Source organism: Schistocerca americana, chromosome 1 (genome assembly GCF_021461395.2).
Source record: "Schistocerca americana isolate TAMUIC-IGC-003095 chromosome 1, iqSchAmer2.1, whole genome shotgun sequence".
In the NCBI taxonomy this organism is placed as follows: Eukaryota; Metazoa; Arthropoda; class Insecta; order Orthoptera; family Acrididae; genus Schistocerca; species Schistocerca americana.
Window position 1 is genome coordinate 949,788,311 of NC_060119.1, and position 27,962 is coordinate 949,816,272.

General features: G+C 44.3%; 1 protein-coding gene across 1 annotated transcript in view; it reads left to right on the forward strand.

Moving 5' to 3' along the window:
* The window catches only part of LOC124595497 (nephrin-like), a 720,042-nt gene that overhangs the window by 529,293 nt on the left and 162,787 nt on the right, over positions 1-27,962 (forward strand). The window contains exons 7-9 of the mRNA XM_047134264.1: positions 14,607-14,751; positions 19,397-19,527; positions 25,536-25,695. Coding sequence (XP_046990220.1) covers positions 14,607-14,751; positions 19,397-19,527; positions 25,536-25,695 — 436 coding nt within the window. The remainder of the gene's footprint in view (positions 1-14,606; positions 14,752-19,396; positions 19,528-25,535; positions 25,696-27,962) is intronic.

Genomic DNA, 27,962 nt, shown 5'->3' on the forward strand with positions numbered 1-27,962 from the left:
ATACGAATGGTAATTTGTGTAGCAATATGTTTCCTCCCTCACCCAGGCCTTCCCCACTATTTTATTCGCAAATGGAGGGCAACTAGAACGACTTTCGGTAAACATTCGTATCAAGTAGGATAATTAATATTTTACTCTCATAATCGTTAGATATATTTAGAAGCAGATAATATGTTACACGAAGCATATGCTCTCAGAGTTTGAACCTGTCACTGAGGCAAGACGCGTCATTCTTACTGTGTGCCACAGGACTTGGATGAGTGTCTTCAAGATGTCATTTTCACTAAGCTGCTCTTCCCCTTATATGTTATGTATATTAACACTTTCTGGTAAGCCCAAAAGTGACGAGTTATAATCAAAAGCTCTTGAAATCCTTTCACATACATTTCTTTATCAAGCGTAACATCAGAAGTACCTCTCTGGTTCTTTTCCCTTCGTTAAGCTATATTGATCATTTTAACCAATCTCCAGTTTCCTTTTACATTATTCAATACATGAGCCATCAGGCCCATCGTGTGAAAGTTTCACACGAATCCGCATTTGAAATCTTCGGTTTTGAGTTGGTCGTGTTCTTCCAATAACATATCATATGTAACTAGTCTCATAGACTTAAACCTAACTAACCTAAGGACATCACACACATCCATGCCCGCACCTGCGACCGTAGCGGTCGTGCGGTTCCAGACTGTAGCGCCCTCAACCGCTCGGCCACTCCTGCCGGCATAGATGGTATTAATTAACTTTAATAATCCTCTGGCCATCGCTAACTCTATAAGTATAGAAATTTTAGAAATAAGACCCCCAGTAATATATTTTCTCCTATCTGCTCTATCTCTGCCCTTAATGCTGTAATTCACATATTCACATTGATAATATGGCTTGGCTATTGTACTTGTTAAATTGGCCCTTCCAAGGACCATTCATTTTAGAATTCTTGTCACTAGTCCTGCTTGTGTTTCGGTTTAGCTACGTTGCACTGTTTATTGATGTCATTTGTGGATGAGATATACTGCTACATTACTTTCTTTTCAGGGAAATTCTTGTATCTTGTTCCACTGCCAATCAGCCGAGGTACTACTTCTGTTAGCGCTGCACTGTCGTCATATTTACATTTCTTATATCCATTTATGTCTGCACAACGTCGGTGGTCCCCTTTTTAGAGATGCTCATTTCTCCTCAGCTGAACCATTCAGATCCGCAATATCCAAAGTCTAATGACAAAATGTGGCACTTACTGAATCAATAGCATTTCATTAGTGAAGAACGTTAGTCTTCATTGTTACCGGATATTCCACCTCAAAATTCTCTCTAACTTCATACACCACTCCTTTGCATACAGATTCTTCCTCAAGATTGTCTCTAGGCAGCTCTTCACCATTACTAATTCATGTTGTGAGTCTATATCTCTTTTTCGTAAGCCCACCTCAAAATTCAGTATCTGAGTTCGAAAGCTCTTACATAAACATTAGTATCAAAGGAATTAACATTCGATTGGAGTACCCTTGCCGCTGCTTTCACATCTAACTTTAGCTTCCATGACTGCGATGTTTCGAGTTCTGTTTAGCAGGAATTCTCCCATGCAGCGAAAAAGATGTATCAGTATTCCTTAACGTCGAATTTAGTGATTTAGATGACAAGCAGGACTGTCTCGGACACTTGTAAGTCCGGCAACATGTCTTTAACCTGGGCTCCGGGTATCTCTTACCTTCTGGATTTCCCGAACAGACAGAAAATATTGAGTTCCCGCCACCTTTTTTCGAGTGTTGGTTCTTGAGGAGGACGGAGAAGAGAACTACTTGTACAAATGTTAAGAGCTCAGTTGGAAAACGAGTCCTAGGCAAAGAAGAAAAAGCTGAAAGGTGGAAGGAGTATACGGAAGATCTGTACAAGCGAGATGTACTTGTAGCCACTATTATAGAAATGGAAGAGGTCGCAGATGAAGATGAGGTGGGAGATATTTTACTTCGAGAAGAATTTGTCAGAGCACAAAAGACCTACGTCGAGACGAGGCACTGGGAGTGGACGAGATTCCGTGCGATCTACTAATAGCCTTGGGGTAGCCAGCCGTAACAGAACTCTCCCATCTGGTAAACAAGATGTATGAGGCAGAGGAAATACCCTCCGGCATACAATAGATTACAATAATTCCAATTCCAGAGAAAACAGGCACTGACAAGTGTGAACCTTATCGAACTAGCAGTCTAATAAATCAGGTTGGAAAATACTCACACGAATTCTTCATACAAGAATGGAAAAACTGGTAGAAGTCAACCTCGGCGAGGAAATACGGACCAAATGACTTCTCTTCGAAGATAGATTAAGCCAATGCAAACCTACATTTACACCATTTGTAGAATTAGAGACAACTTTGACAACGTTGGTTGAAATACTCTCTTAGAAATTCTGACGGTAGCAGGTGTAAAATACGGGGAGTGGAAGGCTATTTACATTTTGTACATAAACCAGACGGCAGTTGTAAGAGTCAAGGGGCATGAAAGGGAAGCAGTGGTCGAGAAGGGAGTGAGACAGGGCTGTAGCCTATCCCACGCCTTATACAGTCTGCACACTGAGCGAGTTTTAAAGGAAACAGGAGACAAATTGGGAGTAGGAATTAAAGTCAAGGGAGAGGAAATAAAGACTCTGATATTTTCAGATGACAGTACGAGACTGGAATAGAAGGGAGAACCGTTCGAGGTACTCAAGGTACCCTCCGCCACACACCATCAGGTGGCTTGCGGAGAATGGATGTAGATGTAGATGTAATTGTGTCAGAGACAGCAAAGGACTTGGAGAGGCAGCTGAGCGGAATAGACTGTGTCTTGAAAGGAGGACATAAGATGAACGTCAACAAAAACCAATCGAGAATAATGGAATGTGATCGAATTAAATCAGGTGATGTTGAGGAAATTAAATTTCGAACGACACATTTAAGGTAGTAGATGAGTTTTGCTATTTGTGCAGCAAAATAACTGATGATGTCCAAAGTTGGAGAGTGTCGGCTGACAACGGTAAGAAAAACGTTTCAGAAGAAGAGGAATTTATTAACATCAAGTACAGAGTTAAGTGTCAGTAAGTCTTCTCTGAACGAATATGTATGGAGTACAGCCATACATGAAAATGGAACACGGGCGATAAACAGTTTATACAAGAAGAGAATAGAAATTTAAAAAATTTGGTGCTACAGAAGAATGCTGAAGCTTAGATGGGTGGATCACGTAACTAATGAGGAGATACTGAACAGAGCTGGGGAGAAAAGATTTATCACATCCTGACTAGAAGAAGGGACCAGTTGATAGGACATATTGTGATACATCAAGGGTTCACCAATATAGTACTGGAGAGAAGTGTGGGGTGTAAAACTCGTAGACCAGGAGATGAATGCAGTAAGCAGATTCTGAAGGATGTATGTTGCAGCAGTTAGCCGGAGATGAAGAAGCCTGCACAGGACAGAGTAGCGTGGAGAGCTTCATAAATCAGTCATTGGGCTGACGATAGTAACAGGTAGACAAAACTAATTTCGAATTGACTGAATGTTAGTAGCATTTTAGACCTTACTTGCTCACTAGCTGCGACCATCTTTTGTTTGTCAACGCTTTGGTTTCGTTTACATTGATGAAGGTTATTTTGCTTTCCTGACATTGTTATTTGATGCCACAACTACAGTCTAAGGATTGTGGAACAATTCTACTTAATTTTATCCATTGCAACCATGGAGATGGATGATTATGGTTACCCACTCAACTATAAGATATGTTTTTGCATCAATCGCGTTTGCTCTCTGTTGGTGCAAATCAGATTTCAGATCACAAAAACGACGTACGGAGAAATTTGTATTATCATCCGGTTATAGTTTTGATGAACCGGGAGTGATTAAAACTAGAGGGAAAAAAAGGATGAAATGAGATGAAGCTGAAGTCCGAAACTAACAAGTGATCCAGCCGCAATAGAATGATGACCAGAGGTATTAATATTCTAATGTGGCCACTTGTTGACTGCACTGTATCTCACAGCAAATATTCTGAGGCAAAAAAAGAAAAAAATGAAAAAAATCGACGCATCACGAAGGAATTAGGCGAGTGGGACGGAAATCGGTATGTAGACGTGCAGGACAAACAAATTATTACAGTAGTCGAAGAACTTGTTGATTTATTCAAGAGAAAGAGCTAGGCAAATTGAGCAAGTCAACAACGCAATGGTTCACGTCTGGCCCTTATGCACGCAGCTATTCGGATTGCCAGTGATTGATAGCGTTGTTTGATATCCTCCTGAGGACTATAGTGCCAAATTGTGTCCAATTGGTGCTTTAAGTCGTCAAGGTTCTTGAGAGGGTTGGTAGGCTCGGCCCGTAGTGTTCCAAACATTCTCAGTTGGGGAAGAGATCCGTCGACGTTGCTGGCCGAGGCAGGATTCTGCAAGGACGAAGATAAGCAGTAGAAACTCTCCCTGTTTGCGTGTGGACGTTATCTTGCTGAAATGTGAGAGAGGGCGGCCTGCCATGAAAGGCAACAAAACGGGGCAGAGGATATCGTCGCCATATAGGTTAGCTGTAAGACTACCGCGGATGACAACCGAAGGTGTCCAGCTATGAAAATACACTCCTGGAAATTAAAATAAGAACACCATGAATTCATTGTCCCAGGAAGGGGAAACTTTATTGACACATTCCTGGGGTCAGATACATCACATGATCACACTGACAGAACCACAGGCACATAGACACAGGCAACAGAGCATGCACAATGTCGGCACTAGTACAGTGTATATCCACCTTTCGCAGCAATGCAGGCTGCTATTCTCCCATGGAGACGATCGTAGAGGTGCTGGATGTAGTCCTGTGGAACGGCTTGCCATGCCATTTCCACCTGGCGCCTCAGTTGGACCAGCGTTCGTGCTGGACGTGCAGACCGCGTGAGACGACGCTTCATCCAGTCCCAAACATGCTCAATGGGGGACAGATCTGGAGATCTTGCTGGCCAGGGTAGTTGACTTACACCTTCTAGAGCACGTTGGGTGGCACGGGATACATGCGGACGTGCATTGTCCTGTTGGAACAGCAAGTTCCCTTGCCGGTCTAGGAATGGTAGAACGATGGGTTCGATGACGGTTTGGATGTACCGTGCACTATTCATTGTCCCCTCGACTATCACCAGTGGTGTACGGCCAGTGTAGGAGATCGCTCCCCACACCATGATGCCGGGTGTTGGCCCTGCGTGCCTCGGTCGTATGCAGTCCTGATTGTGGCGCTCACCTGCACGGCGCCAAACACGCATACGACCATCATTGGCACCAAGGCAGAAGCGACTCTCATCGCTGAAGACGACACGTCTCCATTCGTCCCTCCATTCACGCCTGTCGCGACACCACTGGAGGCGGGCTGCACGATGTTGGGGCGTGAGCGGAAGACGGCCTAACGGTGTGCGGGACCGTAGCCCAGCTTCATGGAGACGGTTGCGAATGGTCCTCGCCGATACCCCAGGAGCAACAGTGTCCCTAATTTGCTGGGAAGTGGCGGTGCGGTCCCCTACGGCGCTGCGTAGGATCCTACGGTCTTGGCGTGCATCCGTGCGTCGCTGCGGTCCGGTCCCAGGTCGACGGGCACGTGCACCTTCCGCCGACCACTTGCGACAACATCGATGTACTGTGGAGACCTCACGCCCCACGTGTTGAGCAATTCGGCGGTACGTCCACCCGGCCTCCCGCATGCCCACTATACGCCCTCGCTCAAAGTCCGTCAACTGCACATACGGTTCACGTCCACGCTGCCACGGCATGCTACCAGTGTTAAAGACTGCGATGGAGCTCCGTATGCCACGGCAAACTGGCTGACACTGACGGCGGCGGTGCACAAATGCTGCGCAGCTAGCGCCATTCGACGGCCAACACCGCGGTTCCTGGTGTGTCCGCTGTGCCGTACGTGTGATCATTGCTTGTACAGCCCTCTCGCAGTGTCCGGAGCAAGTATGGTGGGTCTGACACACCGGTGTCAATGTGTTCTTTTTTCCATTTCCAGGACTGTAAATGTCCTCTCAGATCATCCTACGCCCCGTTTTGTTCTCCTTGATGTAAAGCCATCCTATTTAGGCACACTGCGAGAGTCTCTAATGCCTGTCTTTGTGCTTGCCGATCCCTGCTTTTGCCAGATCTCTCCCCAGTTGTGAACGTTTGGATTGTTATGGACAGGGCAGATTAACCATCTCGGCGTTTGGCAATGTGACGAGCCATATATGCAGAATTTGGCACGATGTCCCTCAGGAGGACATCCAACAACTGTATCAAACAACTACAAGGCGAATAACTGCTTGAAAAAGGGCTAGAGGAGGACCAGCGCGTTACTGACTTGCTCAATTTATCAAGCTCTCCCTCTGAATAAATGACCCAATTTTTCTGAAACTGTACTCATTCATTTGTCCGTAAATGTAAATCACATCAACCGATTTCCGTACCATTCGGATAACTACTTCGTGGTACGAGGCTTTTTTCTTCTTTTCTTTAAAATGTGCTTATGAAATCATCAGCTGCATTCGTATCATTTAACCAAGCCATGAAAGCCACATTGCAATCAGCATTTATACGAACCTTTTGGTTTATCACAACGAAGAACATGCGAACACAGCGTAAGTGATAGAGATGTCGTCATTCCAAGATATTTTTCTAACCTGCGGCGCGTATTATAATTGCTGTCACACTAATAACTGTTCTATGTCATCGGTACCTGCCTTGATTACGAATAACCATATGCATTCACAATCTGTTTCAAAAGATGTGGCACGAAGAGATTGTGAAACAAAGGAGAATATGGCCCGTGAATACACGTTTCCGCTTTGTATATTTGAAGTGATGAACGACTGCCTATAGCAAGGATAATAAAAGCGTAATACGTGTAAATGATAACTAAGACGACAGTTACAGGAACGATAAATAACAGATTTGTAGTTAACAATTTATTACCTTGATACTCGGAAGGTTTTTAATTTCTAATGCCACCCAACGCGTGGTTCAGATTTGCGTTGACTACGTCTGTTATTCTCAATTAGTACAGTTAAGTGTTGCATAGCGCGAACGTATGTAAAGCAGTGCACTCTATACAATGTTTTCAATCAGTAATTCTATTAGTTGCGCTAGGTGCAGGAATGCAATTAAACTACATTTAATTAAGGTTCGTATAATTGAATCATATTTAATTGCTATTACATCATTATGAACTATTCAGGTAAATTACCGTTAATTAATCTTTACAGAATAAGTTAATAATCTGTCCAATCACATAATACTTCATTAAGATTTTCTTTCTCTGACGTAAGTTACTTTTAGTTATAAACCGAATATTGACAGGCAAGCTTTTACCAACGTGCTTTACTACACATAACTCACGATAGGCTATCGCTTTGTTGGTGGCGTCAGCTGTTGCTATGCTTCAGCATTGTGTCGTCGAAAGCGTAACATTCAGGCCCGGTTAGCCCACATTTTTCCACACAAGCGACTTTGACCCTCCCTCCACCCATACATAAAATTTTCGTTGGTACACTGTTACCAGCGTCAGGTTTCGCTATTAATTTTATTACGCACTTTATGCATACAAGCCTTGCAATTTGGCGCCCCTTTCAACGCGGTGTCCGAAGCGGCGGCTTGTGTCTCTTGCGCCTTAAATCGGAAGTGGTAACAGCCACGATTAGTCGTTAAGTACTTGGCTGTGATCAAGCTAGACCGGACCGGGTGTCTGTCACCAACGACACTGGACAAAATGCAAATGATACAGAAGTCAAAATAGACCACGCCACCGAATTGTCCCAAAGCGGAAATGTACATTGAGGTGACAAAAGTCATGGGATATCTCCCAACATCGCGTCGGACCTCCAGCAACTCGACATGGAATAACAGGTATTTGGAAGTTCTCTGCAGAAGTATTAAGCCATACTGCCTCTTTAGCTGTCCATAGTTGCGTAAGTGTTGCCGATGCAGGATGTTATGCACAAACTGATTTCTCGATTATGTCCGATAAGTCTTCGATGATATTGATGTCGGGCGATCTAGGTGGCCAAATGATTTGCTCGAATTGTTTAGAATGTTCTTGAAACCAATCGCGAACAACTGCGGGCCGGTGACTTGACGCATCCTCATCCATAAGAATCCATCGCTGTTTGGGGTCACAAAGTCCATGAACGACTGCAAATGATCTCTAGGTAGACAAGCATAGCTATATCTAATCAATAATCGGTCCAGCTGGACAGATTACCCATCCATTCCATGTAAACACAACCCACACTATTATGAAACCACGGCCAAATGGTTAAAATGGCTCTGAGCACTTTGGGACTTAACATCTGTGGTCATCAGTCCCCTAGAACTTAGAACTACTTAAACCTAACTAACCTAAGGACATCACACACATCCATGCCCGAGGCAGGATTCCAACCTGCAACCGTAGCGGTCGTGCGGTTCCAGACTGAAGCGCCTAGAACCGCACGGCCATACCGGCCGGCTAACCACGACCATATCGTACAGTACCTTCTTGACATTGGATCCGTGGTTTTGCGTGGTATGAGCCACACTAGAACCCTAACTCTTACTACCTGAAATCGGGACTCATCTGACCACGCCAAAGTTTTCCAGTCGTATAGGGTCTAACTGGTGTGGTCACTATCCCAGGAAAGGCGCTGAAGGCCAATGTCGTGCTGTTAGGAAAGGTGTTCGTGTCGGTCATCTTCTGCCATAGCTCATTAACGCCAAATTTCGCCGCACTGCCCTAACCGATACAACCACCGTATGTCCCATAGTGATTTCTGTTGTTGTTTCACGCAGTCTGTTAGCACTGACAATCTTACACGAACGTCGCTGCTCTCGGTCGTTAAACGAGGGCCATCGGCACAAAGTTGTCCGTGGTAAGAAATAACTCCTGGAATTCGGTGTTCTCTGCACCCTCTTGACACTGTGGACCTCGCCACACTGACTTCCTAAAGACTGCCTCAATGGAATGTCTCATGTCTCTAGTTCCAACTACCATTCCGTGTTCGATGTCTGATAATTACCGTCATGGGACCATAATCACCTCGGAAACGTTTTCACGTGAATCATCTGAGTACAAGTGACAACTCCGCCAATGCAATGTGCTTTTGTATCTTGTGTAGGCTATAATTCCTCCATCTATGTATATGCATATCGGTACCCCATAACGTGTCACTCCATTGTACAGGAATGTCATGTTCCCCCGACATTGTGTTAAGTTAGCCTGTGTTTGGGTGATGCCCTGTCCGTCCACTGCTGACGTTAGCTCCTCCTCTCCAGCGTCCGTTATGGCGCCACCAGTTACATCTGGCTGTAAACTTTGAGAATTCTTCCTACATCGTGTTTCTTTATCCAAATAACACTTCCATGCACTGCTAACTGGACAGCAGGCTTCTTTAAAGTTGTTAACACGTAACTTATTTACAACCACGTCTCTGATCACAGAGACCCTGTATTTCGATGTGTGAGCGAATATTCCGATTTCTTCCAAGATAATCTTGTGATTATTTCACAGACTGTCCTCGGTCACCGCTTATTTTTGGAAATTTCGTGTTTAAGTTGGCGACATTTCTCAGCGCAGCGATCCACAACAGTTCGTATGGAATGCCCCACGTAACTGCTGGTACATTTGCAAGGAATATTGTAAATCCCAGGTGCCCTCAGGTCAAGATTATTTTTCATAAGACGAAGCATTTCTTTTATTTTTATGGATGGTCGGAAAACTTATCTGATTCCTTAGCTGTTTACAACTCTACGTGAACTTAATAGTTTTCACACCGCAGAGTAGAAGCCGAGTTATGTTTTCGTCCTTCTGGCTGGGTTGAAAGGCGTCGCGTCTTGGTACCCTCGACGGCTTGACCTATCACGGACAGAACACCCGTTCCTTCTGAATACCGTCGTCACGTGATTAATCTCGGAGGCGCGATGGTCCTTGATGTGTGCAGTTGTGGGAATGTGCACGCAGAAATAAAATTCCCAGATAGCCTTCAACTACAGGATTTATTTCTCTAAGGAAGCAAGAAGAAAAACGAACAACAGAAATGGAATCTCTACAAAGACCAGAAGAGATCGTTCTGATCTGATAAGAGTAACTGTTACTACTTAAAAAATTGTATGAAGGTGCAAGAGAAAGCACAGAGTCTGTCATCATCTATTACTCTTCAAGGTCGGAATCGGTTGTGGTTCCAATCGGTCGTGCATCTGCGTTGCTTTCGTCCAGTAGTGCTGTACAGGTGACTCGTTGTTTAGCCAGCGGTAGACTCGACGGCACACTTGGCGGCCCACTCTGCTGGAGGGCTAGAGGCGGCAGTCTCATATAGACCACCCGGAGTATGGATACCCGAAAACAGCCAGCGTCGTGTGGCTTCGCGAATGCGAAATAGGCCGGCTGTCCGATGATCTTGGTGATCTCCATGATCTCGCAGCGGATGGCGCAGTGAAGTTGAACAATGTCGGCTGCAGGCACCTGGTGCGACGGCAACCCGCAGAACACTGCCGTGTGGCGTGGTGCCGAAACATCAGGCACCCGAGGTTGAGAAGCCGTCTCGAGGCATAGTCGGTATCCACGGTGGAGGTGACAACCTAGGACATAACAGTCTTTGACTGAAATAGTCTTAGCTCCCCCAAGAAACATGGACCTTGCCGTTGGTGGGGAGGCTTGCGTGCCTCAGCCGTTCCGTAGGTGCAATCACAACGGAGGGGTATCTGTTGAGAGGCCAGACAAACGTGTGGTTCCTGAAGAGGGGCAGCAGCTTTTCAGTAGTTGCAGGGGCAACAGTCTGGATGATTGACTGATCTGGCCTTGTAACACTAACCAAAACTGCCTTGATGTGCTGGTACGGCGAACGGCTGAAAGCAAGGGGAAACTACAGCCGTAATTTTTCCCGAGGGCATGCAGCTTTACCGTATGCATGGAGAGCTGCATCAAACCAGTCTGAGGACTGAAGACCACAACAGCAACAACAAATGTCCATTATGATGTTCAGGCTATCTCTCGTCCGAGGTGATGATGAAAACGACGCCCGTTGACACAAAGGCCCATGTGCATCCGTTTTCGATACACAGGTTGGCCGAATCGTCCATCAGCTTTCCATTCGACCAAAACATCTAAGAAAGGCATCTACCTGCCTTTTTGCCTTTTCTATTTGCGATGGCAACCCGCAGAACATTGCTGTGTGGCGGGGTGTCGAAACATCAGGCACCCGAGGTGAGAAAGATGGCGAAGGTGTGAATCTTATGCTAAAAAAAAAAAAAAAAAATTGTATCGGCAACATGTCTGAAAAATAGGGATAGGCTGAGAGGTGCACCCATTCTTAGAAATAAAATAAAAACAAAACAACTGACTATTGCTGGTGACAGTTCCAGCTTTATTCAGCCTCTGTAGACCCCATATTTAGAACTCACGAAGGTTTATAGATGTCAACAACGAGTAGCATCATCATAGGTTGAGGAGTGGAAGGGACTGGGTGTATGAGGTTTTACATTTCTCTTATCATAGTACACAGTTTATCCACAACTGAATCATGAACAGATTTATAACAATTTATACAGTTCACAATAAATATAGAACCTTAAAACAAATCTTTAAGCAACACACAAGAATAACAATTTTTTGTCAGTTATTCCGAAACCGTATAAATGTCTTCACAAATAATACAGAGTAACATGAACCAGTCTCAGAATAATTAAAATACTCAACGAATGAACACGATTCTGCAGAACAAAAGGGCAGTGTCAACAATACTGAAAGCAACAGAATTAATTTACAGTACGAAAGCCAGAAAATTAGTCTTCAGAATGACTAAATAAAATTTTATAATAGAAGATGGGTGCTCATGCTACCAGAACCCTATACAATCATATAAATAGAGTACTCAGCATCCATACAAAATAAAGTGTTGAAATGAGCATCAAAAACTAAAAACGTAATAATCATTAGTAATTTATCCCCCAAAACAATGAACAGACCTGAGCACACCAACACGGACGTCCCGTACCCCTAGCCGTCGGGACTGCCCTATCGTATAGTCAGCCACCAACCACCAGTAAGCTTCTCAGGCCCCCCTCCAAATCCTTGCTGTTTCGTTTTCCCACAAAACACTCTCAGACACCAATAAGACAACGGCCGCCCCCTTCTCCATACACACGAGGACATTATCACCAGCTCCCCGCAGCCAGTTGCCATTCGTCTCTCAAGCGCAACATCCCAGACTCCGCCGCTCTGCTGCTGCCCGATCAAATGCCGGACCACAAGTCTACACCGGCTGGCCCACGTTCCATACATAGAGGGCCGTTCGCTTGTGTTGCTAGCTTGCTGCTGGGTTTGCAGAAGAGCTTCTATGAAGTTTGGAAGGTATGAGGCGAGGTTCTGGCAGCATTAAAGCTGTGAGTCGTGCTTGGGTTGCTCAGTTGGTAGAGCACTTGCCCGCGAAAGACAAAGGTCCCGAGTTCGAGTCTCGGTCCGGCACACTGTTTTAATTTGCCAGGAAATTTCATATCAGAGCACACTCCGCTGTTGAGTGAAAATTTCTTTCTGGCGTAAGACATGTTCAATATACTGTCTGCCATTTCCTGCCACAAGTTGAAATCGAGAAACAAAACAATATACCATAGGGTGTATGTGGTGAGAATGCATTAAGCAATGCCTGCCTCCAATTCAATTACGTTCGTAATTGAAACTCTGAAATTAATGTCTTTCACGTAATTTCACAGCCAGAAATCACACGGATGAAGGGCAGGTGATCTGGATGGCTAGGCTATATGAATATGACAGATGACATTCTAGCGTTTCCGAAATGCCCCTGCAACAGCTGCTTCACTTGCTGTGCAATGTGCGGAGGAGTGAAAACTTGCATAAAAGTGAAACTGCCCACACCGACGCTGTTGAAGTGTTCGAATGATGTTGTTGTGAAAAATAGTCTCATAGCTTTTACCAGTGACGCTACAGATAAAACGATCCGCAGGATTCATCTCCCAAAACAAAATAAAAAGAAATACGTCCCTACGATAAACGACGCCGTGAACCCACATTACACAGTCACTTTTGTGCCATTAAGTGGTACTGGTTGATGAGCATATGGTTTTTCCGTTTCCCACATTCTGCAATTCTGCATATTATCCACTTCCATGCGAGCAAGAATATCCTAAGCGAATGTTTGTTTTGCTGTTAGGTCAGCAGTAAGCACGTCCGGAATGTGTATGAGTTTGGATGGGTAACAGTGCATGATGATTCCAACTGCGTTATGTAACGTACTCGCAGGCATGACCAACGTTGGGGCAATTTCCCATGCGCTACATGTTTCCAGGCCACTGCATGAATCTTTCTGCAGTGCTGTGCCCTCATCTTCGACAGATGTCTTCTCTCCCTCTGCCACATTCCACTTCAAAACAATCTGTCTTTTCGAATTCTTTATACATTTTCTCATACCCTTGAAAGACATCAGACCATCGACTGTTTTCATACCCCTGAGTGTCTGGAAGCTCTGCAGGACTACTAACGCACAGTCACCATTCATGCAAAACAGCTTTATTGGCAGTACGCTATGCTTCATGGAAACAGTTATGCTGAGCATCTCGGATGCCAACTGAGGAAGAGGACTGTGCTGTGTATCTTTTGGCGTGCATTTTCTGGCGCTTACAGCGCTATCTATTAGAAATTACTCATTAATATGTTTTGTTCCATGATATTGATTTTTTGTTTCTCTCCCTACGTAATAGAACTGCCCTACACAATGGGTGTGTTGTGAGGGAGTAGCACTGGACTGCATTATCGAACTGCTTCCCAGGGCTGACTACATGTCAGGGGTAAGAAACAGTTTTTTCAGCCCCCAATGTGTAGGTTCCCTTCAAGACAGGTATTTTGTGATGGAGTTCTATTACCAGCCGTATCTATCCGTTTCACATAGTAGTCTGTATATGAAGGACAAAAAATCATTTTCAAGCCCTTAATGTACAGGTTCAACCACACAGTAGGAGTGTTCTGCATTATTGGGCTTCCGCAAATTCGGGTGGACATTGTTGGGAAAAGGTTGACGAGCATAGAGGAGGGGATGGACAGGGAGAAGAAGTAGGAGACGATGGATAAGGAGAGAGAGAGGCAGGAGGAGACTGACAGGAAGAGGATGGCAGGAGGAAATAGGCAGAGAGAAAGGGCTGGAGTGAATGGAGGACAGACAGACGAGAGGAGGAGAGAGACAGATAGGGGAAGCAGAAAATGGACAGAGTGTGTAAGGAGGAGCGAATGGGCAAAGGAAGAGAGGACAACAGGACACGAACAGAGAGGTAAGGGAAAGGAGAAGATTACAGGGATGTAGAAAGCGGAAGGAGCGTAGGGAGAGGGGGAGGGAAAGTTGGATAATTATAAGAGAGAGAAGGGATGTCGAGAGAGACGGCGGGGAAAGAGATGGAAAGAGGAAGTGGAGCAGAAGGTGGACAGAAACATGGCTGGAGAAAGAAAGGAAAAGAGGGATGGAAGTGAAGGAAGTGGGGTCGAGGAGAAACATGAACTATATGTGCCAAACGCGCACGCGGGCGCAGCCGTGGGCGACAGGCCAGTGAGAGAGGTACTGTATGTAAGCTGAATTCCTGGTGTGGCGGTGTTGCAGGTGAGCGCTGACGGAAACGCGACGACGAGCGTGCTGCCGCTGCGGCCGCGGGCGCGCGACGCCGGCCGCCACCTGTGCTGCTCCGGCGACAACCCGCGGCTGCCGGCCGGCGCGCGCCGCGACTGCTGGAAGCTCGCCGTCCGCTGTGAGTCGCTCGCTCTCTCCGCTGCTCCAACACCCAGGGCACTCACTGTTATACAAAAGCTGCTGGGTGGTTCACGTGCGTCGTAAGCGCTGTCTACGGCGTTGTGTGGGAACCAGTATTCACGTAGGCAGGCCCTCATCACCGCATGACGTTCCGGCACGTTGTGCTCATAGTGAGGGAGAGGGTGACCTGTTTGAACAGAGGACTAACGAGACGGTGAAAGAGTGGCCTTGAAACAAAGTCCAAGAAGTCGTAGCCTACCAATAGCCACAGTGAGAGCACGACTTAGACGTATCCCAGATGATGTAGAAGTTGCGTTGTCTAGATAAATGAGTTTTGGTATTCAAAAATTTATTGCGATACTAATGTTTTTCCAGGATTTACATAAAAATACAGTTTGTGGAACAATAGTTTATTGTTAGTCCTACAATATTAATTGCTTCATGTGTGGGCCCTCAACCCCAACGTAACGTAGAAGAAAAGAAAAGAAAAGAAAAGGCACTGTAGGCTGTCAGCTTCATAGCAACGCACTTTATATTGCGGGCAGCCACATTTGCATGAATGCATTCTTCTTAAACAAAACCGTAGCAGCTACTGAATAATCTTTTATTAGTACAATTGTTTTCGCAGCATAAATTTGTATCAACAGGCACACCTGAATAGAAAAAAAGTAAGTTGGGGGCTACTAGATTGTTAATTTCAATTGTTTTTACTTAGTTTTACTTTTTATTTATTTATTTAGACAAGAAGTCCAACGAAATAGATATGTAACTTCAGTGATGTTTCGATACCAAATATACGAAGTAGACATTATCCATCAAGACAATCGGGTACGAAATAAGCAGATTACACACATTCGAATCATTTACAATGAAGCGTAGAAATTATTGGACACTCCCAGCACTCTCAGTCAAATTGTCTTAAAACGTCCTTAAAATGAACGACAGTCAAAGTACGTGTGGCGATATGAAGAAGACGGCCATGGTGAATACTTGACGTTCAGGTTCAAAGCTTCTTTTTAAAACGTGATTCAATAGTTTCCATTCAGTTGTTGCGTAAATATGAGCTTGTGCAGCCGGTGCAATATGCATGACATGTTATGTAAATGTTTTTGTGGATCTTATTTATATTTGTAGAATAATCTGTCACGACTTAACACGATTTACTGAACATGTGGTGGGATATAGCAAAGGTGCGACGTCGAGTCACGAACCGGGCATGTAGTCTTGACGAAATGTATGTGCAATCTGCCCGCTGCCAAATAGGTCGCTGAAAAAAAAAGTCTCTGACTGGATGCAAGCTGACTTTATTCTTCCAATATTAAGCGTTTCGGACACTGCTGTCATCAGATATCCTGGAACATCGTGTTGCACATTAATAAAAGAGGTACATGTTGTAGTAGTAATGATGATAAGCAGAGTCTACTTATGATAGTTACTAGTGGGGCGTGGCGCCTTATATCGCTCCTGCCTAGAGCCTGCCAATTGGGAAAATGACTGACGCATGCACAGTGACAGATGGTCTCAAGCGGATTCAGCCGACTCCAGCAGAGTCTAGTAGTGCACACACACATTCAAAAACAGGTCAAGAGAATGTTTTTTGTGAATTGTTCTGTTTATTTCTTTAAGACTTTTTCATTTATTTGTGTTCGTGCAGTTTTGTATACGTTTTTAATAGTGTGAGTGATGTGTAAATGTGGTCTACAGTAAATATATAGATCACTGTTATACTGACAAACGCTGCACGAATTAGCGTGAGAAACTTTTAAGACAGTGTGAATGCAGACGACGGGGAATTTTGTATCATAATATGTTAAGTAAGTTTATGGTAAAAGGAAAGCTAATTTGAGTGCAAATGAAAATAGTTAATAGCATACAGTATAAAGAAAATATCAGAATTTTAAATATTTATTTCGGGAAAAAGGACAGTTCGAAATCGTGTTATTTGTTGATTGGTTAGTCATGAAAACCGCGGACTAACGCGGGAGAATAATGTTTTTCTATTGGCCTTAAAGAAAACTGGCACGTCAGAACAGAGTATTTTTCGCGCGTCCTTTCTCTTGGAGATAGAGAATGCTTACAGCAGTCTAGGTAGTCAGAGTCCAGCATTTAAATGCTACGGCCGTGTGTAGAATGAGCTCCGAAGGAAGTTATAATTTGCCAGTTTTAGTTGTGCTACATGTTTCAAAACTGTTTTAAAGTAAAGGGATATTTATTCCTGTGTGTGTTTTAGAAATCACGGATTTATTAAGTAATTTTGTGTATGAGAAAAGACAGTAATTCCGCGTCGTATATTGGACAGATCGGTAACTAAAAACTTGAGTTCATTAGACACCGATAAACTTAATAGTTTGGCGAGTATTTTCATTAAAGAACAATCTGAGCTTAGTAGCTGTTCAGATTTCGGGAAATAAGTTGCCATAAACTTATTAACGGGAATTAATGGGTTTGTGCATGACTGTGTTAAGATTAGCACGGGCATGACACTGAACGTGTACATTATTAAGGTTCAGAATGTACCAAAATTTTCTCAATATTTCCACCTTTCATTCGAAATTGAGATCTTTTCCAGATTCATGGAATAGTTACGTTGTATGCAACCTGGTACGAGTTTCAGTACGGTAGGTTCCTGCTCGGCTTTCCTACCGGTGACATGCTGCAACGAGTTCAAGGGTAGGTGCAGATAATGGACGAAAGGAACCACGCCGCCGCACTACAACAACATGTCATTTTTCTATCTTTGTGCAGCTTAATGTCCTAGGATACCTGATGATGGCAATGTCTGAAACTCGTTATATTGGAATTTACCTCAGAGACCTTTTCAGCATTCTGCAGCGTGCACATACGAAGGAGATATATTTATGTGTGTTTGCATAAGTTCCGATGTTGCAAAATTACATCTGCCAAAACCGGCCAGCAAAAATAAAACTACAATTATCGATACTGTCTGTTCAAGTTTTCACTTCTATATTGCATATTACTCTACATTACCCCCATACCTGAACGTGTCAAGCATGAGCTGTAGAGAGATTCTCTCTGTCCAAAAGTAACTCACAACTAGGAGCTCGGAAAGATAATGAAACTTATTGACTTCCAGCAGTTAATGGAGGGGATGCGCAGAAAGGCGGGAAATTGGGCCGCTTCCTAGGTGACGCGGAATGTAATAAGTAAAGGTAAGAAAGTAGGAAAACTAGCGTCGGGTAATCAGCCGCTGAAGCTGTAAATAGTTTTACTGGTTCAGAGTTACGACCGGCGTCGTGCAGTTAGCAGCCCATCTTCAAATGTACAAGACTGCAAAATTGAAAATGAAGAAGTTATAATTAGAGATCGTATAAGAATTGTTGCTAAAACAAGAACGTAAGAGAACTTACACCGCTACTCACGTCGTCACCACTCGCTGCGAACCCTAGGCGGTGGACAGGTGATGATGCAGGTGATGGTGCAGGTAAAGATGCAGGTGATGGTGCAGGTGATGATGCGGTGGTATAAGGAAACCTTGCGACCGTCAAACTACAAGAAAAAGTGAAGCCATCTACTGACGAACAGTGTAAGAGGTGACTGATAAGTCCGAACGTAGTAAAAAGGTGAATACACAATATGTAAGTGAACAGAGATGATTAAATGTACATAGTCATAGTATAAAATAACATAGGCTTACAACTCCCCGAAACCGATTGTGATTTTGAACCAATAAACATATTTGCAACTGCAGCTGTTGATTATCTGACTCTTCTATGAAGTTCAGTTGCGGATATCCTTCTTACCACATCTGATGCAGTAGAACAAAGTTATGGGTACGGCATAGTGCATTCATTATGCGTGGAAGATTCGCCCTTCTGACGTATTGGCATAATTAACTGTAAATAAAATACAATATACATAAAGCTGTGTATTAGCGATGAGTGATAATCAGTGACTATACTGACTCCCTCAATCATGGTCTGCTACCAAGACTATAATTATTCCTCAATGCTTTTGCTAGTAACAAATTTTTTAAGGGTTATCTAAAAGTTGGCAAAGTAGCTTCTGCATTTTTCGTAGTATAATTATCAATGCACACTACTCACTGTCACGATCATCTTGGTGTCTGCCTTATTTGTTGTTTATTCTACCATTTATTACTTTATTTCGGAACTAAAGGCTGTAGCTAGTTATCCTACAGACAACGGAATCCGCCGTCTTTGCCGCATCCAAACATCTTACCCTTCTCTAGTATCCAGGAAAAGCCACGCATACGTAACCGTGCATTCAGCGGCCTGTGACAGATCTCCTTCCGGACAGGTCCCTTCTCGTGTTTACAATACACGCCCTCATATAATTAGGCAGTGGGCATCACCTCACAAGGTGTCCTGATTTTCTAGTCTTGCCTCCACATTTAATGGTACACTGCACCGCATGTTCCTCAATTGCAGTAGCAGGGAGTCTGTCGCTCGTTTCTGTAGTTGAAACACAAGTACCACAGACAAAGATGGTCATGTACAGGTAGACTTTGAATCCTGCTGATATCAGTTTTTGCGACATTTGCTGATTAGCATGGCAGCATGACTCAAGCACCACATTTCTGCGGGAAGGCTGCTTTGAGCAGAGTTGATTAGTAGAGAATATCTCGCCCGGAGGCCAGCGACGTACGAGGCGCCGTTTTCCAGACAGCCCCGTCGTGTCTCTGGAGCTGGGCAGCGGCCTCAACGCCAGCGCCATCCGCGAGGGCGACGACGTGTACCTCGAGTGCCGTGTGCGGGCCGACCCCTGGGTCACCGACGTCGTCTGGACGCACGACGTGAGTACGGCTGCGCACTGCCGCGCTACCTGGGTACAGCGATACTACTGATATATCCCAGTTACTGCCTTCGCAAGTGAGTAGTAAGAGACTATTGGCGGCAATCTTAACACCATTTGATAAAGAAGAAAACACATGGTTATTGAACGATAATCCGGAAAGGTTATACAGGGTGTGAGGTCATCTAGAATGGAGACTGACACAGTGAAAGTATACGACAATAGCAAAAAAATTGTTTCAGTAAACATGGATCCGTAAACCACTTGCGAGATAATTGTAGATGTATGGTTATGAGCTACTACTGACTGAAGTAGGAAATATTGTTCTAGTGCAAATATATTTTAATGTATTTCGATTAACTTCCTATCTGGCCACTCTCAAATTTTACCGAGGGCCTGCTTTAACGGATAATAAAATTCTACTTCACCGTGTTATAGTTTAAGAATCAATTAAATGGCTAGACTGTACAGTTCGCAGTTCTAGTTATTCAATCTTAAAAAACGATAGCACTGTACATTTTACTTCAGCGATGATCCCAGAAGATTGAAGTCAGGTGATATTTGAAGTACAGGCCCTCCTCTACCTATCTATCTTATACTATACTGGTGAGTCAGGTGCCGTGCTACATCAGCAGCAATATTTACCAGAGCCTAGCCATTCACGTTCCCTGACCAAAGGTGAAATTATCTTCCAAATTACATGGGTTCTAAATCGACAACGCCATATTTCAAATACTTATTCTATTGACTACAACAATATTTTTAGCTTAAGCCAGTAACCAAACATTCTAAGTTTCCTCACAGAAAGCTGTTTTGCTATGACCTGTATTTACAGGAAAGTTTTTGTTTTCATCATCGTATACTTTCACTCTTGTCAGTTAACGGTATAAATTATTTGTTACAATTAGTGCATAATTACTGTAACATGCAACATTCTCATTTTACCATTTCGTATACATTTTGTACTAAGAAGAATAAATGTACCAGGAATACCATGTTAAACATTGTTCTGTACAAACGTAAGACTTAAGCCCATACATACGTGGTTTATTAGGTAGCTCCTAATGAAATTAATGTAAAATGAATGAAAACTTGACTACTAACTGTAAATTAGTTTCCCTGTGCTAGAAATCATCTACAGATCGTAAAATATCTAGATGGAGTCTCATAATGTACAATCAAGTACTAAGATTTAAGATTCAGTAGTTTACGGGGGGGGGAGGGGGGGGGTTTAGATGTCATCTTACACCAGCAGCAGAATGTACTCAGTACTTAGTTGTATAATATATGACGTGTAGCACTCTGTAACGATATTTTAAGGTCTGAAGATGATTGCTACCAAAATCGAAACTGTTAATACCATTTTGTAAACTCCATATTCACACAAATGAAGGTTATATTGAAAATTAAGGTCGCTTTTCCACAGTCTTGAGCATGACAAGCCACTCAATGTATGGGTTTTTCAAAAAGATTGATCTGATTTCGCAAGACTGCGTGTTCTTGATGAATATAGATAGAAACTTGGAGTGAATTTTAACTTAGGCATGGGGCAACAAAATTTTAATTTAGAAAGAATCATCACATTGGATAAAATTTCCTTTGGCTTACAATCTGCGTCACAAGAAATAAAACACTCGAACTTTCGACGGCTGTCTTCGTTATCATTATCAGCAGTAAAAACGATAGACTGCCGTGACTGACACCATGTTCCGCTTATACAGGCACGACTGCAACATCTGGAGCCTTCCAGAGGAGGCCAACTGAGCATGCACGGAAGGCGATCTGGGCAACTCGCAGCAGGTCCGACCCATCGTGGGACCGATGACGTCAGGTGGGGCGAGGAGCTGGCGCCACGTTTGAAAGTGTCATTCCTGCCGCCGTACATGTGTGAAGCATCCTTCTTTGCTGTCACCCGACATACAAAGCCGTAAAACCATGTCCTAGTATTTGTGTACACTCGGTCTCGGTTATATATGTTGTGTCTGTCTCCATCACAATGAAATCCCTATGAGGTGACGCCAGATTTGCCAATCACTGTACAGGAAATCAGCGCACAGTGACTTTTAACTGGACGCTATTAGTTTTCAGCATCCTTTACACAAGAAACGGCGCTGATTACGTAAGTTTACAGAGTAAAGCTTATGGCTGACGGCGACCACCTATACTCCAAATTGTACCGTTTCAGACGAGTGTTCAGAGACGATGATTATAGCGAAGGAGACATTACAAACGCTTTCAGATACCACCGATGGAGGACGCCTCATGAATCGGCAGAAATGGCCAGACCGGCTGCTTTCGTATCATAATGTGGGGCAATGAATAAGAAAATTTCTACGGAGACAATTACTGAGGCCAACTTTCGAGCCCACTTGTGTGGTATGAGATATGTTGTGCCCAGTTAAACATAGGCTTTAGAGTGCCTAATGTATATGGCGACCTCTGCGAATGCGACAGAAGCTATGTATGTCAAACGATTCACACTGTTGCCGAGTGATGTATTGAGCAAAAGTGCTGTATTAACCAAAGGGAGCTTGAGAAGTCGGCCATAAACTAAGACTGCCTGGAAAATGGACGTAAAATACAACTTGAAAAGACAATAATATAGGCTGATGCCTCAGCATATTGGCAGCGGAGATTAGATTAAACAGCAACAGTTTTACCTGAGACCAGGAGTACACAACTAATAGGGCGTGAGGTGGGTTTGGATATCAAGTGAAAGCTAAGACAAATATTTGAACCTTGTACAGAGGAGGGAGCGGCAATTTCAAACGTGGCGCCGACCCCTCGCGCTACATGACGTCATCGGCCCCACGCAGGCCGGAGCTGCTGATAGCTGCCCAACACGCCTTCTGTGCACACGTCGGTTCTGCCCTCTCCTGAGGATTCCGGACGATGCAATCGCACCTATATAAGTGGAACACTGTGCCAGCCCCAGAAGTCTGGGTTTTTTTACTCCTGATAATGATGGAGAAGACATCCGTCGTCAGCTCAGCATTTTATGTGAAATGACGTGGCTCGTAAACCGAGAATATTTCATTCATTGATGTCACCAGAAAAAGACTCCTTGGATTGAACCATCCAATTACACAAGGGGTACATCTTTTACATGCATTCTCATACAATATTAGGTACTTTTTTCACAGTTAACTTTTCAATTAAAGTTTAACTCTATGTTTTACAAAAAGATTAAATGTGTTTTATGTCCAGTTGCGCAGTGTGGGTTCTGTGCACTCCTCATGGCCGAGTCATCGTCACGGCAGTTCAGAGGAAAGGTATTACTTGTAGATGATAGGGTAGTGGTGCTCAGCCAAATTGAAATGCGATATTTTCTGCAGAATCCAGCAATTGTTGAAGCCATGTCTTCAACAAATCCAGGAATGTGTTTCCTGTAACTGTATTTTCTGAGAGGAATGGGCACTAACTTTTTTCTTCACAAACGACGCAAAACACATTAAACTGTGAAGAGTCCCATTTTTGCTCGTATGGAATATGTGTCTATAGTGTTTGATGTTTTCTTACGTCCTTAACTGGATGCTTCATATGAAAATAAATTATTTTCCAATTTTCCTGTCAGAACTAATTTACGAAACACTACATGTTTATCACCACATGAAGGGTTTGCAGCACCTAAATACTGTATGATGTGAAATGTAAATGTTGCTGCAAGACATGCAAGATAAACACTTGATAAGCGGCTAACTGTCCGCTGGAATAACGACACGACTTCTTCGGGCTAGGTGCAATATATTCGAAGTTTTGACCGAGCTCGCAGAGAAAATTGAGGAATTCCCCTTACATAAGTAACTTCAAGGGGTGTTGATAAAGTCTTAACTATCATAAAGAAAAAAAAAAGTCTGCAGTCACGAAAACATTTTGAGTAGGAATATGACGTGGCTCCATGGTATTAATACTCTACTTATTCAAACTTGAATACGAGACATTATTCACGACTGTGAAAGACTTGGCGGATACCTTGTTAATCGAGGTCTGCGTTTTGGCTGCTCATAATAGAACCCTCGTCGAAAATGACCTTGTAGTCATTTTGGAAATGGCTTTCACATAATTGTTTTCTCATCCGAGGAAAGAGTGAGAAACCTATGGGTTCTGTTTGAAGTCAAGACCACGGATTTTGAGCCAAATTTTGATAGCCCATGAACATGCATGTATTACTGTGCCACGTGCAGCATGAGCTAGTGTATGGTTACTCGTGTAACCTGGTCCATGACTGATTTTCGATATCTCCTTGATTCCGATATACTGGTCTCGAGCACACCACCGAACCACTTTATCACGCAAAATTGCAATGTTGCCGTATGAACGCATAAACTCGGCGTGGTTTGAGGCAGTGTTGATCCCTTATAAATGCAGAAAATTAATTATTGTACCAATCTGCACTTTATCAAGGGTTAATATAGTTTCATTTTGGTTCCTCTTTTGGAGAAGTACGATAGAGTGGTGCGGCCAATAGGTGTGTACCAAAACTGCTGACATTTACCTGCAAGCAAACAAAAAATTAATTACGGAACTTTATTTGAAAAGTAATTAAGCAAATCAATTTAAAACTTTTTCACTACAGCTGACAGCATCACGAAACTGCTGGTGCCACCGTTGATTCGTCTGACCTGTAGGAGGTGCGGTGCCTGTGCTGTCGGCGAAACTCTCGAACAGTTGCAGCTGAACTGCCACTGCTAAAACGACGAACGCATAACGGATTTAGTTGCTGAGTTATCGCCATCCGTTTCGGCGTACAGTGGGTAATGAGTGAGCGAGCTAGCTGCGGTCTTGAATTACTCAAGACAACTACATGGACCGACAAATTACTGCTGGTGCCAAGACAAATTTTTTCAAGTTTCCATGAGCTCGTTGAAATTCCTGTCAAGTTTCCCTTTTCATTCATCTACGCGGGGCGTTCAATAATTAACGCAACACACATTTTTTTCTTGGCGAATTTCGCTTGAAAAATATCCGGAATTTGTTGTGGGAGTTTGGCGAATATTCCAGCTTCAACACCTATAGTTCCACGAAGCTCCGATAGGTAACGGCGCTATGCGTGGCCTTGAAAACGTCGTCAGTGAGTTTCTTTCGGCGGAAAATCATAGCACCACAGATATCCACAGAGTCTTGCGAAGTGTGTCAACACTACCAATAGAGACATACAGGTGTGTGGCGAGGTATCAGACTCTGACCCGTCGATCACCTCAAATGAGAATGTCTGCACGTTACTACATTGCAAGTCACAGCCGTGTGCAGCCAGCCACCGAGTGGAAGATCGGACAGGTTAGAGCGACCTTGTTGCGATGATGACAGACGCATCGCCCAAAGACTTATCGTGATTTTGTTCACTGGCAAAGCATGCAAGATAAACACTTGATAAGTGGCTAAACATCCACTGGCAAGACGAATCGACCTCTGTGTGTAGGTATAATGCATTCGAAGTATTAAATGATCTCTGAGACAGTTGAGGACTTCCCCTGTCATAAGTAACTTCAAGGGGTGTTCATAAAGTCCTAGTTACCATTTAGAAAAAAAATGAGTGTGTAGGCATGAAATAATTTTGAGTAGGTTTATGATGGTGCTCCATGACACACTCGTCCACCATTTGGGGTACTTAAAATTGTGTGTCCGATGAGTTTATAGCCACCTAACAGAAAACCATAAACTGCAATTTGTTTGGGACAGTTAAGGATGCACTCCGCGGAAAGCAGTAAGTGAATGATGGGGAGGTTATTGCTGCAGCAAAACGTTGGCCCAGATGCCGAGCAGTCGATTGGTACCATTCAGGCATACAGGCACTCGCATTCTCGCAGTAAAATGGCGGTAGGCCATCGCCTTGGACGGAGACTGCTGAAAAATAGGGTTTTGTAGTCATCATGAGTAGAAACAACCTGTTTTCTGAAAAAAGAAAGTGTTGCAGCTCTTTTCTGACACCTAATGTGGTTACGCAGCACAGACATTTCACGTTTCGGGAAGGCGCGCTGAGCAGAACGGTGTGTGTGGTTGTGGTTGCAGGGCAAGCAGGTGCAGACGAACGCCAGCGCGGGCACGCTGCTGAGCAACCTGACGCTGGTGCTGCAGGCGGTGCGCCGGCACAGCGCCGGCCGCTACTCGTGCCGCGTCGCCAACGACGAGGGCCGCGCGGGCAGCAGCCCGCTCACTCTGGACGTCAAGTGTGAGTAGGCAGACGTCTAAATGGTTCAAATGGCTCTGAGCACTATGGGACTTAACAGCTATGGTCCGTCCTCAGTCCCCTATAACTTAGAACTAACTAACCTAAGGACATCACACAACACCCAGTCATCACGAGGCAGAGAAAATCCCTGACCCCGCCGGGAATCGAACCCGGGAACCCGGGCGCGGGAAGCGAGAACGCTACCGCACGACCACGAGCTGCGGACAGGCACCCGTCTCGCACAGCCATTTGTCTCACTGCAGTAACTTGTGAGGACACGCCTCTGGATCCGGGGCTGACGTGGCCCTGTAGCGTGCGTCGCAGCATGTGACACTACAGGCCTAACGAGCCCGAACGACCGTCTACGGCGGGGAGAGAGTTACTGTTTCAAAAGAGTTTAATACTACTTACCTGTCGATTGGACTCATTAGGTACATTTTCATTGACACAGCGATTCCCATATCGCCCCGGACACAGCTGAGCGTGAGCGTTCACAATGTATGTCGGATAAGGCAGCTAGTGTGACATCGCAAGTTCCTTCTGGGACATGTGTTTCTTGTGGGCCCTGTCTCGACTTTTCCGTCGGGAGTGAAGCTGCACATCATGCAGCCTATTTCGCACATTTTGAGTAGTAACAAGACGTCCTGTAGCTGCATAAAAAGCATTATTCAACATGGTGGCGTTGCTGTCAGTGTTCCTCCAAGGCATGATCCGTAGGTACCGGTCATCCATTACAGTAGTAGCCCTTGGTTCACTCCGAGACGCCTGGACACTTCCCTTGTAGGAGAGCCATTCCTGGCATAAAGTAACAATGCGGACTCGTTTGAAACGCGGTATTGACCGTCTAGTCATGTTGAACCACAGGCAACACGAGCCGTGTACCTCCTTCCTGGTGGGATAACTGGAACTGGTCGGCTGTCAGACACCCTCCGTCTAATAGGGGCTCCTCATGCATAGTTGTTTACATCTTTGGGCAGGTTTAGTGACATCTCTGAACAGTCAAAGGGACTGTGTCTGTGATACAATCTGCGACATGTGTTTCTTGTGGGCCCTGTCTCGACAGAAGGTTAATTCACGATACGATTTTAACGTGGGGAAATAAGTCCACCGATTGGAGGCAGTCACCTCTGATCGTTGTTCGAAAATACAGAAATATCCCTTTTCAGGTCAGAGCAGATTGTCCAACGTCCCTCCAGTAGTATTGCCAAAATATCCATCTATGGTTCTCTTCGTCTTCTTTACCGCCTCAACGCGAAAGTTGGTAGGCTGCCTCATCCTTTCTCACTTTCTGATACTGGTCTGTCCTCATACCCACCTATCTACTTCCAGCTGTAGCATACACTTTGAACGACATCATGTTCGCCAACGACTATACTGTCTATGAAATTAAATTGTGGTATAGTACTTTTGGCTGGGAGACTCCACCTGGAGTTTTTCTGCCACCTAAATGTAATAATTTGAATTTTAAGCCACTTCGGCTACTTACGCGTCGTTGATGATGACGAAGAGATGATGAGGACAACACCCAGTTCACGAGTGAATAAAATCTCTGATCCGGCCGGGAATCGAACCCGAGGCCCCCTTGATCTAGAGAAAGCGACGCTAACCAACCTACCACTATATCCGAATTTTACTGTCTATGTATATAATACGCTGGTATCCAAAACTCAAGGAGGAAAGTAACTTTCGGTAGATGTCTCTCTGACATGTAACATAGCTCCATGGAACTTGGACGACTCGCAGGAAGAACTGTAACAGTAGTACAGAAGGTAACCGAAGTAAATCTGCAATAACACAAACGAAAATTAATATAAAATAACTACACTGGCGTCATCTCTATTTTTGATGGTCCACTGGACATTAAGAAACGTGACATGTCATAACATGTAAGCTTTCACGGCCGGCGTCTTCATGAATTAAAACTTCCCGGCTGAATTGCCGTGGCCCATGTATAAGACTTCTCGTTCCTGACGTTTCGTTGCCTACTGCGGGCAACATTTTACGAGATGAGTCGGCGACTGGCTGCTAGGCGCTGGAGGTCCCGCTTGTATAGAGCGCTTAGATGGCGCCACCACTCATCACGTGCTTTCGACTTTAAAACGCACGACACCCCTTAGCCACCCCAGGTGCGTATAAAATTCCGCGTAGCTGTGGCTTGGTTTATATTGCAACAACTAAAAGGAGTGTTAATACCACCTAACGGAACTCAAAATGAACTGTAGATTGGGACAAACTGACAAATCAGCTGTTGCGGAACACGTTTTCAA